The sequence below is a fragment of the Schistocerca nitens genome, chromosome 1 (genome assembly GCF_023898315.1).
Source record: "Schistocerca nitens isolate TAMUIC-IGC-003100 chromosome 1, iqSchNite1.1, whole genome shotgun sequence".
NCBI lineage: Eukaryota > Metazoa > Arthropoda > Insecta > Orthoptera > Acrididae > Schistocerca > Schistocerca nitens.
In genome coordinates this window covers 1,100,165,217-1,100,182,159 of record NC_064614.1, presented here as the reverse complement: position 1 = coordinate 1,100,182,159, position 16,943 = coordinate 1,100,165,217, and the positions used below count along the sequence as shown (strand labels likewise).

General features: G+C 42.5%; 1 protein-coding gene across 1 annotated transcript in view; it reads left to right on the top strand.

Annotated features, from left to right (window-relative positions):
* LOC126198763 (uncharacterized) overlaps nucleotides 1–10,145 on the top strand; it is a 210,100-nt gene extending 199,955 nt beyond the window's left edge. The window contains exon 11 of the mRNA XM_049935324.1: nucleotides 9,182–10,145. Within this exon, the coding sequence (XP_049791281.1) occupies nucleotides 9,182–9,488 (307 nt within the window). The 3' untranslated portion in view covers nucleotides 9,489–10,145. The remainder of the gene's footprint in view (nucleotides 1–9,181) is intronic.
* The last annotated feature ends 6,798 nt before the right edge of the window (nucleotides 10,146–16,943 follow it).

The following is a 16,943-nucleotide window of genomic DNA, read 5'->3' as shown; positions in this document are numbered from 1 at the left end:
GGGTAAGATAGATGCTGCTTACAGGAGAATAAAAGAGGCTTTTGGAGAAAAGAGAACCACCTGTATGAATATCAAGAGCTTGACGAATCTGACAAAGCACTGAAAGACGTAAGTCAAAACAAGGCCACAGGAGTACACAACATTCCGTTAGAGCTACTGATAGCCTTGGGAGAACCAGCCATGAGAAAACTCTTCCATCTGGTAAGAAAGATGTATGAGACACGCGAAATACCATTATACTTCAAGAAGAATATAATAATTCCAATTCCAAATAAAGCTGGTGGTGACAGGTGTGAAAATTATCGAACTATCAGTTTCGTAAATCATGGCTGCAAAATACTAACACGAATCCTTTACAGAAGAGTGGTAAACTGGTAGAAGCCGACCTCGGGAAGATCAGTTTGGATTCCAGAGAAATGTAGGAACACGCGAGGCAATACTGACCCTACGAGATCTCATAAAAGATACGTTAAGGAAAGCCAAACCCACGATTATAGCATTTAGAGAAAGCTTTCGACAACTTTGACTGGAATACTCTCTTTCAAATTCTGAAGGTGGCTGGAGTAAAATGCAGGGATGAAAGGCCATTAATAATTCGTACAGAAACTAGATGGCAGTTATAAGAGTCGAGGGGCAGGGAAGGGAAGCAATGGTTGAGAAGAGAGTGAAACAGGGTTATAGCCTATCTCCGATATCATTGAGTCTATATGTTGAGCATGTGGTAGGGGAAAGAAAAGAAAATTTTTGCAGTAGAAATTGAAGTCCGGGAAGAAGAAATAAAACCTCTGAGGTTCGTTGATGACATGAACGGAATGGACAGTGTCTCGAAAGGAAGATATAAGATGAATATCAATAAAAGGAAAGCAAGGATAATGGAATGTAGTCTAATTATATCAGTTGATGTGGGGGGAATTGATTACGAAATGAGACAGACACTTAAAGTAGCAAATGAGTTTTGTTATTTGGGAAGCAAAGTAACTGATGATGGTCGAAATAGGGAGGATACAAAATGCAGACTGGCAATGGCAAAAAAAGCGTATCTGAAGAAGAGTAGTTTGTTAACATCGAGTATAGATTTAAGTGTCAGGAAGTCCTTTCTGAAAGTATTTGTATGACGTGTAGCCAGGTATGGAAGTGAAACATGGACGATAAACAGTCTTGACAAGAAGAGAATAGAAACATATGTAATGGGGTGATCGGGTGCTACAGATGAATGCTGAAGATTAGATGTGTAGATCAGGTAACTAATGAGGAGGTACTGAATAAAATAGGGGAGAAGAGAAATTTGTAGCACAAACTGACTAGAGGAAGGGATCGGTTGGTGGGACATTTTGTTGGTTGGTTGGTTTAAAGGAGGGGGGGGGGGGGGAAGGGACCAAACTGCTAGGTCATCGGTCCCGATCATTTAGTACTGGAGGGAAACGTGGGGGGTAAAAATCGTAAAGGGAGACGAAGAGATGAATATAGTAAGCAGATTCAGAAGAATGTGGTTTGCAGTAATTACTTGGAAATGAAGAGGCTTGCACAGGATTGAGTAGCATCGAGAGCTGCACCAAACCATTCTTTGGGGTGTAGACCACAGCAACAACAACATCATAAAGGAGAAAAAGCACTCAGCACAAAATAAATAATCGCATTCCATTAACAATATGGATACATGTATTATCAGGAAACTTCAGAATCTTTAGAGGTCTTGCAACTCGAGGCTAGTAACTAAACCTGGGGAAAAAATTGTGTCTATAGGATTTGGTTCCAAAGATGCCAGAATAAACGTGTTATCCTATGCGAATGAGACGACATAGCTTCAAACAAAGCGTACCATGGAACTCAGTAAAACAAAAAATTAAGAAGCAGAATGCAAGCGGCCAGTGGTTTATTCAGACGAAACTTAGATTCATGTAGTTTACAACGTGAATGGTGCCACGCACTGATGTTCAGATGTCTAGCATGTGACAGTGCTCCACTTATGAAAGAATTGGTGTGTACGTTATTGCTACTTCTCCATCCCTGTTTCTCAGACATAAACGCAGCGCATGGATCTTCATTCCACTTTGTTATGTAATTCATGCAGAGCTAGGCCGACGAAAAAGACAGTCAATGATGCGTACGTCATAACACGTGACACTGTAGATCTTACGATCCAGCAGCCCTCTCCAGCTGAAAGTGAGTTATCTGTTTTAGGCAAGTTTAATAATTCGTGGCTACTCCTTTAAATGCATGCAAGCTCTTGATAACGCACGACAAAGTTAAGACTTTTAGTTGGTACGTTTTCAATTAAATATTAATTTCCCGTGGGCCCTGCACATAGCCGAGAGTTCGCAATGTGTACGGGACAAGCCGACGAGTGTGATGTCACAAGTTCGTTGCGGGGGAGGGGGTGAGACAGCGGGGGAGGGGGAGGTGCAGTGACCCGTTAGGCGTGGCTGGAAGCGAAAGACCGACAATACTGAACCACGTCACTGCGATTTGTCGAGCACAATTTTACTCAACACGCACGCAACGTAATTGATTGTTTACCATTTATTTTGCTGATGTATTTCTGCATTTATTTAATCCCTTAGATTAGGGCCTTCGAGCCCTCTCTTACATCGGACCAGGGTTTCACACACACAGTACTTTTATTTTTGACATCAGAGATATCTAAGGAATGAAAATGGTTTTAATATGACAGCAATTAGATAGTACTAACATAAGTGAGATAATTTGAGTGTATATACAGAGAATGCGAAAAACAGTCCTGACAAACAACCAATAAAGTTGTAAGTTGTATGAATGCAGAGTCTCGCGGCGATAACATTGAATAAAATGTTCTCGGGTTTCCAACCGCGTCAGTTGCTTAAAACTACACGAGCCTTTGGCCAAGCACTCCTTGGCCATTGTCAAGTGTTATGACTGCCAGTGGGATGTTGGTGCGCCCATATATACGCTATCGGCCGGCTGTGACGTCACTGGTGCCCGTGACATTGACATAGATGGGCATGTTTTGAGTCGGCGTGCCGCGCGGGATTAGCCGAGCGGTCCGGCGCGCTGCAGTCATGGACTGTGCGGCTGGTACCGGCGGAGGTTCGAGTCCTCCCTCGGGCATGGGTGTGTGTGTTTGTCCTTAGGATAATTTAGGTTAAGTAGTGTGTAAGCTTAGGGACTGATGACCTTAGCAGTTAAGTCCAATAAGATTTCACACACATTTGAACATTTTTTTGAGTCGGCGTTCGATGTGACCTCTTCAACCGCGCGATCGATGGATCCCACGCAACGCTGAGCTGTAAGCCACCGTCTCTGTTCAGGGTGTTTGCGGTAATTTTTATTTCAATAGTGGCCAGAAGTACATCGGACAAACAGTGCGCACTGTGGAACAACGCAGGAAAGAGCATGAGAGGTATTATCGCCTACGTTATCCAGAGAAATCTGCGTTAACTGAACATGCGTTAGAAAACGGTCACCACATAAAATTTGACGATACCTCTGTCGTGGCTCGTACTAACGGCTTCTGGGACAGTTTAATAAAAGAAGCTATTTTAATAAAAATTACCACAAACACCCTGAATAGAGACGGTGGCTTGCAGCTCAGCGCTTCGTGGGATCCAGCGATCGCGCGGTTGAAGAGGGCACATCGAACGCCGACTCAAAACATGCCCATATATGGCAATGTCACGGGCACCAGTGACGTCACAGCCGGCAGCTAGCGTATATAAGGGCGCACCAACAGCCCACTGGCAGTCATAACACTTGACAACGGCCAAGGAGTGCGTGGCCGAAAGCTCGTGTACTTTTAAGCAATTGACGCGGTTGGAAACCCGAGAACATTTTATTCAACCAATGGAGTTAATTGTAGCAGTAATAGTGCTACTCTTCTACTGCTGCCTTTATAATATTAGTAACAATGATAACAGTGATAATGGAAGCAATAAAGTGCACTTTTAAAGTTCCTGGCAGCTAAAATCCGTGTGCCGGATCTAGAGTTGCACCCACACATTGCCTTATTTTGTAAACAGCCCCCAGGCTGTAGCTAAGCCATACCTTCACAATATCCTTTCTTACAGGAGTGCTAGTCTTGCGAGTTTCGCAGGAGAGCTTCTCTGAAGTTTGGAACCTAAACAATGACGTACTGGCGGAAATAAAGCCGTGAGTAGGTGTCGTATGTCGTGACTGGGTAGCTCAGTCGGTAGAGCACGTACCCGCTAACAGCAAAGGTCCCGAGTTCGAGTCTATGTCCAGCACACATCTTTATTCTACCAGGAAACTTCATATCACCACACACTCCGCTGGAGCCGGCCGAAGTGGCCGTGCGGTTAAAGGCGCTGCAGTCTGGAACCGCAAGACCGCTACGGTCGCAGGTTCGAATCCTGCCTCGGGCATGGATGTTTGTGATGTCCTTAGGTTAGTTCGGTTTAACTAGTTCTAAGTTCTAGGGGACTAATGACCTCAGCAGTTGAGTCCCATAGTGCTCAGAGCCATTTGAACCAACTCCGCTGGAAAGTGTACTTTCTTATTTCTGACACAGCGAGTTCTGAGGCAAAGAATTTAGGTAGTCTGCACCAGCTAAGAGCAGTGTGAAATAGGGGTAGGAAAGAAGGATGTATTGGGGTAACGAGTGAATTCGGGGACAAAGATAGACGCTATTGTTGCTCCTGCAGGTACGAGTGTATCATTAACTGTCATTTGAGGATGGAGATGTTATTCAGTTGTGTAACATAATCAGGAACATCATTCCAAAGTCTGCTTCCTGCTACTGAAAAGGACTTCGAGAGAGCGGCTGATTGATGGAGCGGGTCAGAAAGGATTTTGGTCTAATGGGAACGGGTGTACGTGCCATGTTGTTCAGGCAAGAGCGTAAAGGTCGAGGGGAGATACGTCGAACAGTGCACATTGATGAGACAGAGAGTACGGAAATCTCAGCATTTGTCTGCACGTAGCCACGACAGCTTATAACACTAGCCTGCCGTGACATAAGCTATTGTTACCCTCTGGGAGGATTTTGAGTTTTGAAAGTGCGAGTGTCTAATGGATGAAGGTATCGGACTATGTGTTTGAATAGAGTGCAATTAACAGAAAAACTAAACAAACTTTAATTTTGGGGTTAATGAAATTAGTAAAATTCATAAAGGAATGGAAAATGAACGGTGGGCAACCTAATTAGGCACATTAAATGGGAAATATAAGTTTAAGGAAATTGAGTATCAGTTATTGAACTTTCATTAGTATTCCCTTTGAAAAGCAGGGAGGATACAAACGGACATAAGGCACTCTGAGCTGTGGGTAGCAGTAGTTACCAATTATGAACTTACTAGTAATCAATAGAAAGCAAAATCGTACCAAACTCACACTAATAAGAGCTACACTCAATATTGCTACTTGAAACAGCACTGAAATGTTAATGGGGGAAGTGCAAGGCTAAATATGGACCTGAGAGGCCCCTGTCTTAACTGGCATGTTGTTGTTGTTGTTGTTGTTGTTGTTGTTGTTGTGGTCTTCAGTCCTGAGACTGGTTTGATGCAGCTCTCCATGCTACTCTATCCTGTGCAAGCTTCTTCATCTCCCAGTACCTACTGCAACCTACATCCTTCTGAATCTGCTTAGTGTATTCATCTCTTGGTCTCCCTCTACGATTGTTACCCTCCACGCTGCACTCCAATACTAAATTGTTCCCTTGATGCCTCAGAACATGTCCTACCAACCGATCCTTCTTCTAGTCAAGTTGTGCCACGAACTCCTCCCCAATTCTATTCAATACCTCCTCATTAGTTATGTGATCTACCCATCTAATCTCCAGCATGCTTCAGTAGCACCACATTTCGAAAGCTTCTATTCTCTTCTTGTCCAAACTATTTATCGTCCATATTTCACTTCCATACATGGCTACACTTCACACAAACACTTTCAGAAAAGACTTCCTGACACTTAAATCTATACTCGATGTTAACAAATTTCTCTTCTTCAGTAACACTTTCCTTGCCATTGCCAGTCTACATTTTATATCCTCTATACTTCGACCATCATTAGTTATTTTGTTCCCCAAATAGAAAAACTCTTTTGCTACTTTAAGTGTCTCATTTCCTAATCTAATTCCCTCAGCAATCAGAGGCACGCAAGCCTTCCCACCAACGGCAAGGTCCATGGTTCATATGGTTCATGGGGGGAACTGGCATGTATAAACCGCAAATAAAGATAAATCATATAATAATTACACTGTTCATATCCATCTGTTTATACTTGTTTCCCTTAGTAGCAGTACTGTTCCAATTATCTTTCTAACACGAGAAGAATATCGTGGGGACCAATGAACTGGTATAGTGTCACTATTCAAGCATTTTGATTATTTCAGTAGCAAAATTTGGTTCAAATGGCTCTGAGCACTATGGGACTTAACTGCTGAGGTCATGAGTCCCCTAGAACTTAGAACTAGTTAAACCTAACTAACCTAAGGACATCACACACATCCATGCCCGAGGCAGGATTCGAACCTGCGACCGTAGCGGTCTCGCGGTTCCAGACTGCAGCGCCAGAACCGCGCGGCCACTTCGGCCGGCTAGCAAAATTTAATTCAACTAAAGTTAATTCTTAGCTTCACTTGGAATAGTTTATGTTTTTTCTTTTCAAGGCAAATTGTTCAACAACGAGCTCAGTTGACTTCAAATAAATCGTCCATGATAGTAATCAAGGTGAAATTATGTTTCAAATAAGTTTAACTTATGTGCCTTTTTCATCACCTGTAGAGAAGGTATTTTAGACAGTAACATTTACACAGTCTGGCATTAAATTTTTGCAAAACGATACTTTGCAATAGATTAATAGTACTTAAGCAAAATTCTAACTAATTTCAACTTTTGCTAATCCTTGCACATTTGACAAACATGAATACATCACTAGTTCACTTGAAACAGGATACTCGGTTTTATAAACACTTATGAGGGGATCCTGCATAGGTTCATGATCAGGATTGAAGCCATGGTTCTAAAGACAGGTTCATAGCACTTGGATTATTCATTAGTATTCCCTTTGAATAGCGCAGTGGATACAAACGGAGACAAGGCACTCTGAGCTGTGGGTAGGAGTAGTTACCAATTATGCACATACTAGTAATCGAAATAAAAAATTAACTGGTTCATTCTCTGATACACATCTGTAAGTTGGTGGAGCAGTGGCTAACTGTACTCACGGCTCTTGATGTTTCAATGCTCTATACAATGTCTTCTTGGCGCCGAATTTTTAATGTGTTAGAGCCATTTCTTATTGCCGAGAGTACCATGCAACAACCAAATCCACATTCGAAGCAAAATTCCTTGCAAAGCGCCTTCCAGTTGCCTCCCTTAGCACCGTCGATGTGTCGGGTTCCACTGACTGCGTACCGTTCCCACCAAGTAGCCTTCCAGTTCGACCGCTAAAGCAACCTTTTACATCGCACCGAACCACTTCCGTTGCGGAGGGACTTCCGTACGTCTTTTACATTTTACTCGTTATAACTATTCCTATTCCTTCGGACACTGTGCTTTGAACAACGTAAATATTGCAGCTCCAACACACCAAAGAAGAGGAAACATGAAATAGAGTTGCAATATTTTCTATCAATCAACGCCAAGCCGAATAACTGCATGTATGAGGGCCAGAGGTGGACCAGCGCGTTGTTGAGTTGCTCAATTTGTAAAGCTTTTTGTTTTGAGCAAATCGTTCTGTTTTCACATCTACTGATTTCCGTCCCATTCGGACAATTCCTTCTTGGTTCGTCGTTTTCTTTTTTTCTTTTTGCCTTAAAGTGTAGATACTTCTAAACAGTGCTGTTTTTCTGGGGGAACGCTGGGGGATGCGTACCCCTAAACTTTTTTGTCAAAAAGGTAATTTTTTTACGATGTTGAGGACTTGGAAGAGTGCCAAAGATTTATTTCGCGGACGTAGATTTTTTATTTCATTTTTTCGTGTAGGTAATTGCAATACGAACGATACCAGTGCAGTTCTTGGTGGAAAAAGCGATGTCACTGACATGCTATTAATGTTACGCTGTAGTTTTATAGTTAAATAAATTTTCAGCTGTATTAAAAATTGGGTCAGTTGAAGCACAGGATACCACGCATCATCTATGCCATTTCGGGAGCCAAACAAGGTTACAAAAGATTTTTGTAGTGTAGTTTCTAGTGTTGTTGATGATAGGTGTGAATGGTTTTTGTTGTATTGTGTCTTTTAGTGGTGTTTTATATGTTAAAATATGTGTTCGGTAATATTTCCCCGTATTGTTTTGTATGCCGCAGGGCTGATTGGACTCAGCTGTCTCATTTGAGATGTATTATAGGTCAATTGAATTGTACGATACCATTTTCTTTTATTGTTCAGGGGTTGGTGGGAATCGCGTGCTTCATTTGAGGTGAAATTAATTGTTTTGAAACTTCCTGGCAGATTAAAACTGTGTGCCGCACCGAGACTCGAACTCGGGACCTTTGCCTTTCGCGGGCAAGTGCTCTACCAACTGAGCTACCCAAGCACGACTCACGCCCCGTCCTCACAGCTTTACTTCTGCCAGTACCTTGGGTAGCTCAGTTGGTAGCCGGCACGGTAGCTCAGCGTGTTCGGTCAGAGGGTTAACAGCCCTCTGTAATAAAAAAACTGAGCTAATCGATCAACAACGAACTTAAACGAATGTCTTACGACGTCCGCCCCGAGCAGATGCAACGAACAACAGTGAACAAAATGAGATTAAAAAAAAAAAGTTGGTAAAGCACTTGCTCGCGAAAGGCAAAGGTCCCCAGTTCGAGTCTCGGTCCGGCACACAGTTTTAATCTACCAGGAAGTTTCATATCAGTGCACACTCCGCTGCAGAGTGAAAATCTCATTCTGATTAACTGTTTTGTTCGATACCTCATTCTCTTGTATGTTTGGGTGTTTCTTGGTATCGTCTGCATCCTTTGAGCTGAAAGTCAACTGAAGAGACCGATACCAGTTTTTTTTATTTTTTTATTTTTTTTCAGTTCGACATGTTGATTATGTCATGGCTAAAAGCAGACGGATGGTATCCCATGCTTCAGTTATAAGTAATTTTCGCTGCATTATATACAATGTCGCAGCACCCTCAAACATTTTTTTTAGAAAAAAAGCCCTGCTTCTAAGACTATCTGCTCAAGGCGTTGTAAGCCCTGGCTTTGTGTTCATGTGGAAGTATCGTGGTGGAGTGAGTGAGACTGGTGTTGTGGTGCAGGACTCGCGTGCCCCTGGGTCGCCTGTGGCTTCCCGGACGCTCAGCCGTGCTGCTAGTGGGCCGCACGTGGGTATTTGCCGACCCCAGCGGCGAGGACGAGACCGACGTCGGCGCCCCACAGCCGGTCGCTGTCGCGCCAGCGGCCAAGCCGGCGCGCTCCTTCGCCGACCAGCACGACGAGGCGATGATCGAGGTGCTGAGGGCGCTCGGCGCGGCGGCCGCGCATCGAACTACCAGCGCTGCGGTCGCGGCCGCCTCAGTTGCCGCTGTTGCCATCTACTGGCGGCTCTTCCAAGTCGCGCCCTGAGCGTTCTATCTCTTCAAGACAGCCCGGTATGGTGCCCAACAAAGACGGGAACTTCATACGTGAAAGACTTCCGTACTGACTACTTTCTGACAGCTAAATGAGCAGCAGTCCTTACCTATTTCCAGTGGCCTGTATGGGACCACTAAAGACGCTTAAACTTATTGACGAAAGTAATTTTAGTTTATATTCCTGAAATATTCGTATAGATTGCATTTATAAGGCAATTTCATGATAATTAACCTTGTAAGCAGCCAAATACAGACCTCTGAAGACCCACCAGCAAAATGGCGCTAAGTAGTTCCATTCACACTTATTTTATATTGACGAGATTTTTGTATGTTGTAATCGTGGAGAATTCCTTATAGTTAAATACTTTCTGTTACAGAAATACGCAGTAGTTAACGTTCTAGATACATCTGCTTTTCTTTCTTTTTTTTTTTAAGAAAAAGAACATCACCGTTATGTATACAATACAAGCGATTGTGTAATGCTGTTACATTATACTGAGCCGAATAAAAGTTCGGATATTTCGTCCTATGTATTTCTGTTATATAAGAGTATAAGAAATCTGAGTATTCTGCGATGCGAATGATGTTGAAACCATATGTTACCATTGCTGGCTGTGACCTAAATAAAGTTAACAAAAAGTTTTAAAGATATCGGAAATTATTTTCTTGTGCCTTTGCTCCACTGAGAAGTCATGCATGGTGTGTGATCCTCTTTTCCTGATTCAGTAATTATCATTTCATGTCTCACGCGTCCTACAGTCTCCTGCTTCGGACATCATCATTATCGTAGACAAAAGTGAGACTTAGTACGTCTCACGAACATCAACTGTATAGGATTATTATTATGTTATCCACCCTGTGAAGCTAAGATCTATGAATTATATTAAAACTCTACTTGAGTAGAATATGAAACTAGTATAAAATAAAATGATTAGGTAGGTCAGCTGCAGTAACATATTTAATTTCTATTGTAATTATAATCCATAGTAATATTATAAATGCGAAAGAAACTCTGTTACCCAATCACGTCTAAATCGCTGAGCCGATTTTGATGAAATTTGGTATCGAGATAACCTGATCGCTGAGGAATAACGTAGGATATTTATAATGCGTGCTGTACAAGATATTTATTGATTTGAATAATATAACTGATTTGAAGAATATAAAGCGAAAATGGAGCTATAATTATTCCTTGAAATAACTATTTACTCTTCGACTTTTGACCTTTATCATATTTGTGAAAATGTTCTAGATTTACCATTCAACATAATGAATACAGTGCTTATATGATCCTCATCGTGTTTAATTCACATTTCAATACTAACATTAGTCACAAGCCTGTCGTATTTTAGCCACCAAGCGTTGCACGTCTCTTATAGCTTCTGACAGGCTTAAAGACACACAACAATTGCTTCATTTATACGCCGAACAATGAACACAGAGACGTTGTGCCTCTGTGTGCAGAATGTGGGAGGCTCAATGTGATTATGATGTGTGAGCACAGGCGTGAAAACAGGCAGACGCAAGAGACCAGCTGATGTTACTGCGTTCACAAATACTATAAAAAGTGGGCTGCACCGAACTAAGAATTCTCTCTTAGTCCGTTTAACGCTGTGTAATAATTTTAAAAACTCCACATTTTATTTTAGTGTCTTCACCAACAATCATCATAACAAAAGAACAAGGGTTGGAACTTTAATAGTGGCAAATATTTATTTACAGCTCGTACGAAATAGATACGTATTTCGAAGTTTTACTGACCTTCAAAGTAGTTACCAGCATTGTGTATAACCCGTTGCCAGCGATGTTGAAGTCGTAGGATACTCTTAGCAGTGCCAGTTGTGTTGACAGTTGAAGCGGCGCGGTCTATAGCTGGTCGTAGGATGTGTTCCAAAACTGAACAGCATAGAGACAGAGGTGATGACACTTCCTGCAGTACCTGACCAGTATTTGGCAGGACAATGCTCAAGCACGTACAGTGCAATCTGTTACTGATTTGTTTGACTGATGGGGCTGCTAAGTGCTATACCACCGACTGCACTCCCCTGACTTAAGCCCTCGTGAGTTCAACTCGACTTCTAAACTGAAGGAAACACTTCACGGCATTAGCTTCAGAAAAAAAATGTTCAAATGTGTGTGAAGTCTTATGGGACTTAACTGCTAAGGTCATCAGTCCCTAAGCTTACACACTACTTAACCTAAATTATCCTAAGGACAAACACACACACCAATGCCCGAGGGAGGACTCGAACCTCCGCCGGGACCAGCTGCACAGTCTATGACTGTAGCGCCTAAGACCGCTCGGCTAATCCCGCGCGGCTTAGCTTCAGAACTTCTACAAATTCGTCTGGCAATAGACCGCGCCACTCGAACTGCCAACACAACTGGCACTGCTAAGAGTATCCTACGACTTCCACATCGCTGCGAACGGTCACAATGCTGGAGACTTCTTTGAAGGTCAGTAAAACTTTGAAACACGTATCTATTTTGTACGAGGTGTGAGTAAAGTTCCATCCCTCGTATTTATACACCTCAACAACTCGTGGTCTTGTGGTCCACTCGACTCGTCTCTGCAAATATTCACAGCTGACAGAACAGCTGCCGCATTATGTGCAGTCGTATTTCAGCATGGAAAGTTACATAGACGAAGGTTCCCTCTGCCAATCCACAGCTTTTTTATACCAACAAGTGCTTCAGCATCCACCAGTACACCCAATTTACAGGAGTTACTCATCAACAGATTGGAGCAGAGTTGGCGAAATGTTGATCAAAAGTTCCTAGCATCGGATGTCAAATCAACTTGGTTGGATGTAATCTAAGGGGAGGTATAATGTCTACCTGCCCACGTCCATCTGCACACACTGCCTGTCTATACGAGGTGTGGCTAGAAAAAAACCGGACTAGTACTGGTGAAACAATAAAACAAATGCAAGGCTGAAAGTCGCGTGGCCTGTCACGTGACTCTCGCTCCGCCTACTGCTCGAGTTTCATCTGCCTCCTGCACTCAGTCTGCCCGTGGCGTCTGTTTTAAGTAGTTGACGTTTTGTCTGTGCGTCGGAAAATGTTGAGTGTACAGAAAGAACAGCGTGTTAACATCAAATTTTGTTTCAAACTTGGAAAATCTGCAAGTGAAACGTTTGTAATGTTACAACAAGTGTACGGCGATGATTGTTTATCGCGAACACAAGTGTTTGAGTGGTTTAAACGATTTAAAGATGACACTCGCACTGGCAGACCATTGTCAGCAAAAACTGATACAAACATTGAAAAAATCGGTAAACTTGTTCGACAAGATCGCCGTTTAACAATCAGAGCAGTGACTGAGTTAACAGGAGTTGACAAGGAAAGTGTTAGGCAGATTCTTCATGAAAGTTTCAACATGAACAAAGTGTGTTCAAAAATGGTTCCAAAGTGTCTCACAATTGAACAGAAGGAACGCCGAAGAATGATTTGTTCTGACATCCTGGAAAACATTGAAAGTGATCCCACCTTCTTACAAAATGTTATTACTTGCGATGAATCGTGGTTTTTTACTTACGATCCCGAAACTAAACGCCAATCGATGCATTGGAAAACTCCTGGCTCTCCACGACAAAAAAAAGCACGAATGTCAAAATCGAAATTCAAGGCAATGATGATTGTTTTTTTTTTGACATCAAAGGGATTGTGCACATTGATTGGGTACCAGAGAGACAAACAGTGAATCAGCATTACTACATTAGCGTCCTGGCTACCCTACGTGAGCGAGTACGGAGAAAACGGAACGATTTGTGGAGAAAAAAGTCATGGATCCTTCACCAAGACAATGCCCCAGCTCACAGTGCGTTGTCAGTGAAGACGTTTTTGGCAAAACACAACATTCCCATCTTAGATCATCCACCCTACTCACCTGATTTGGCGCCCTGTGACTTTTTTCTTTTCCCTAAAGCCAAGTCAGCTTTGAAAGGAACTAGATTTGAGACTGTTGAAGCAGTAAAAGAAAAAGCGACGGAAGTAATGTATGGACTTACCGAAAATGATCTGCAGCATTGCTATGAACAGTGGAAAATTCGTATGGAGCGGTGTAGAGACCGAGGAGGAGAGTACATTGAAGGAGATAACATGAAATTGTAAATAATTGTAAATAAATTTTTTTTCCAGCATCAGTCCGGTTTTTTTCTAGCCGCACCTCGTACTGCGCTTACCTGGGTGGGGCATACTCGTGAGTGGAGCTGAGGTTATTGTACGTACGATAGGTTAATTACTGACCATCATTCATAACAGAATAACTGATATCCAAGTGCAGCTGGTCGCATGATAAGTGTTTTATTCCTAAAAATTTTATCTTATGCTAGACCATCATTAATTCCATTGCAGCTACCTTTAACAAAATTCATTCTGAAATAATTTATAGCTTTCCACCACAGACGGAGATTAAACTGAAAATAATACGAGGGTTGTCCAGAAAGTAAATTCCGATCGGTCGCAAAATGGAAACCACACTGAAAACCAGAAACCTTTTATTTGCAACAGTTAGGTACACCTTTCACCTACTTCTCTACATAGCCGCCACTCCAACGTCGAGTTTTGTCGTAGTGTTGTATCAACTTTCCAATATCCTCGTCATAGAAAGCAGCCGCCAGTGCTTTCGGCCAATTATCTGCTCTGGTCTGCAGCTCGTTGTCTGTGGAAAAATTCTGTCTTCATAGCCAGAGGTTCTTGTGAGCAGAGATGAGACTCAGGCGCAGCAAATTACGGACTGTACTGTGGGTGATCAAACACTCCTCATCGGAAACGCTGCAGGAGCGTCTTCATTGCCCCTGCAGAGTGGGGCTGAGAATTGGCATGAAGAAGGAACTGCTCGACAGTTGTGTTATGTGGGCTGCATGACACAGGCGAAATCTCTAACCAGGGCCTCATACTTGGCGGGAGACGCTATTCCCTACACATCTTTACGTGCTCACTGTTCACTCATAACTGTAAAGAGTGACGCGACACGATCGACGGGCATACCAGAGACACTGCCCAACACAACTGTGCAAAGCTTTACTGTACTTTCCCAGTGGTCTCCATTTCGCGACCGATCGGAACTTACCTTCTGGACAACCCTCGTAGTATGCCTTTTGAATTAATGATTATCTGAGGGCCGCTTTCGTGGGTGTCGGTTGTTATTATGAGACATACGAGGTGTGGCTAGAAAAAAACCGGACTAGTACTGGTGAAACATTACGTTTGTAATGTTACAACAAGTGTACGGCGATGATTGTTTATCGCGAACACAAGTGTTTGAGTGGTTTAAACGATTTAAAGATGGCCGCGAAGACACCAGTGATGACATTCGCACTGGCAGACCATTGTCAGCAAAAACTGATGCAAACATTGAAAAAATCGGTAAACTTGTTCGACAAGATCGCCGTTTAACAATCAGAGCAGTGTCTGAGTTAACAGGAGTTGACAAGGAAAGTGTTAGGCATATTCTTCATGAAAGTTTCAACATGAACAAAGTGTGTTCAAAAATGGTTCCAAAGTGTCTCACAATTGAACAGAAGGAACGCCGAAGAATGATTTGTTCTGACATCCTGGAAAACATTGAAAGTGATCCCATCTTCTTACAAAATGTTATTACTTGCGATGAATCGTGGTTTTTTACTTACGATCCCGAAACTAAACGCCAATCGATGCATTGGAAAACTCGTGGTTCTCCACGACAAAAAAAAGCACGAATGTCAAAATCGAAATTCAAGGCAATGATGATTGTTTTTTTTTTTTGACATCAAAGGGATTGTGCACATTGATTGGGTACCAGAGGGACAAACAGTGAATCAGCATTACTACATTAGCGTCCTGGCTACCCGACGTGAGCGAGTACGGAGAAAACGGAACGATTTGTGGAGAAAAAAGTCATGGATCCTTCACCAAGACAATGCCCCAGCTCACAGTGCGTTGTCAGTGAAGACGTTTTTGGCAAAACACAGCATTCCCATCTTAGATCATCCACCCTACTCACCTGATTTGGCCCCCTGTGACTTTTTTCTTTTCCCTAAAGTCAAGTCAGCTTTGAAAGGAACTAGATTTGAGACTGTTGAAGCAGTAAAAGAAAAAGCGACGGAAGTAATGTATGGACTTACCGAAAATGATTTGCAGCATTGCTATGAACAGTGGAAAATTCGTATGGAGCGGTGTAGAGACCTAGGAGGAGAGTACATTGAAGGAGATAACATGAAATTGTAAATAATTGTAAATAAATTTTTTTTCCAGCATCAGTCCGGTTTTTTTCTAGCCGCACCTCGTACAGTAAAATTTGTACGCAAAATTTTACGTAACTACATTTTATTAGCAGATAGCGTGTGAGTTTGGCATGCTGAAGTCGTGTCACCTGCAGCTGTGTGTTGTGTCTCTGGCACACCTGTCTTGTCCAGATATAAAGTGGTGAGGACCCTTCAGTGACAGCTGTATCTTACACTCAGAACCAAAGCTTTGAGGGGCCTCCCAGCTATGGTTGCCAGGGGTCTACCTATAGTCGGACATGTCGAGATTTTTACGGTCGTGTTCGCCCAAATATATACAAGTCTAGCCAGTGAGGCTTTTGTTAATATTTTTAGCAATGAAGAAGAGATTGTGCACTTAAGGTGTGTTACTAGTTAACGGCATGAGTGAAAGGGAATGAGAGCAAGGAGAAATAAGGAAATAGCCGGCCGCTGTGGCCGAGAAGTTGTAGGCTCTTCATTCCGGAGCCGCGTTGCTGCTACGGTCGCAGGTTCGAATCCTGCCTCGGGCATGGATGTGTGTGATGTCCTTAGGTTAGACAGGTTTAAGTAGTTCCAAGTCTAGGGGACTGATGACCTCAGATGTTAAGTCCCAGAGTACTTAGAGCCATTTGAACCATTTGAAACAAGAAGATATACCGTAAGGGTGTACAGGGAAGTCAGGAACAGTCTGAAAGAAGCTTGTAAGAGTGTTAGAGGAAAGGCTGTGCTAAAAAATAATCGTTAAAAAAATAAAATAAAAAATAAAAAAAGACATGTTGCGCCGTTTCCGAGTAAACTATCATTGAAGTTAGCCACATCTGCAAAACTCTTACAGACTTTTGAGACTGTTTCCGACCACCCCGCTTAGTCATACCAATCAGTGCTTTTCTTACGTCTGTGTCCTACGTTTTTCTTCATAGGCCCAACGAGCCTGACACAATCAACGAAGCCGAGCACTTAGTTGGTCTCATAACTGCCAAATTATAAGGCTGTTTAGTAACTGTTTTCTAGTTGAAGTACGTTTAAAGTTGTTCTTAAGGGGTATTAAACAAATTCTGTGATCAAATATACTTCTGAAGGTCTTCCGGAAATATTCACTACACAAAAATGGCAACAAATATTCACTACGGCAAATGCTGAGTTTACCAATTTGTACCAAGTAATTTAAATTTTACTGTCGATCCCCGCCAATTCAGCACTTGCAGAGAAGGTTTTTCCTG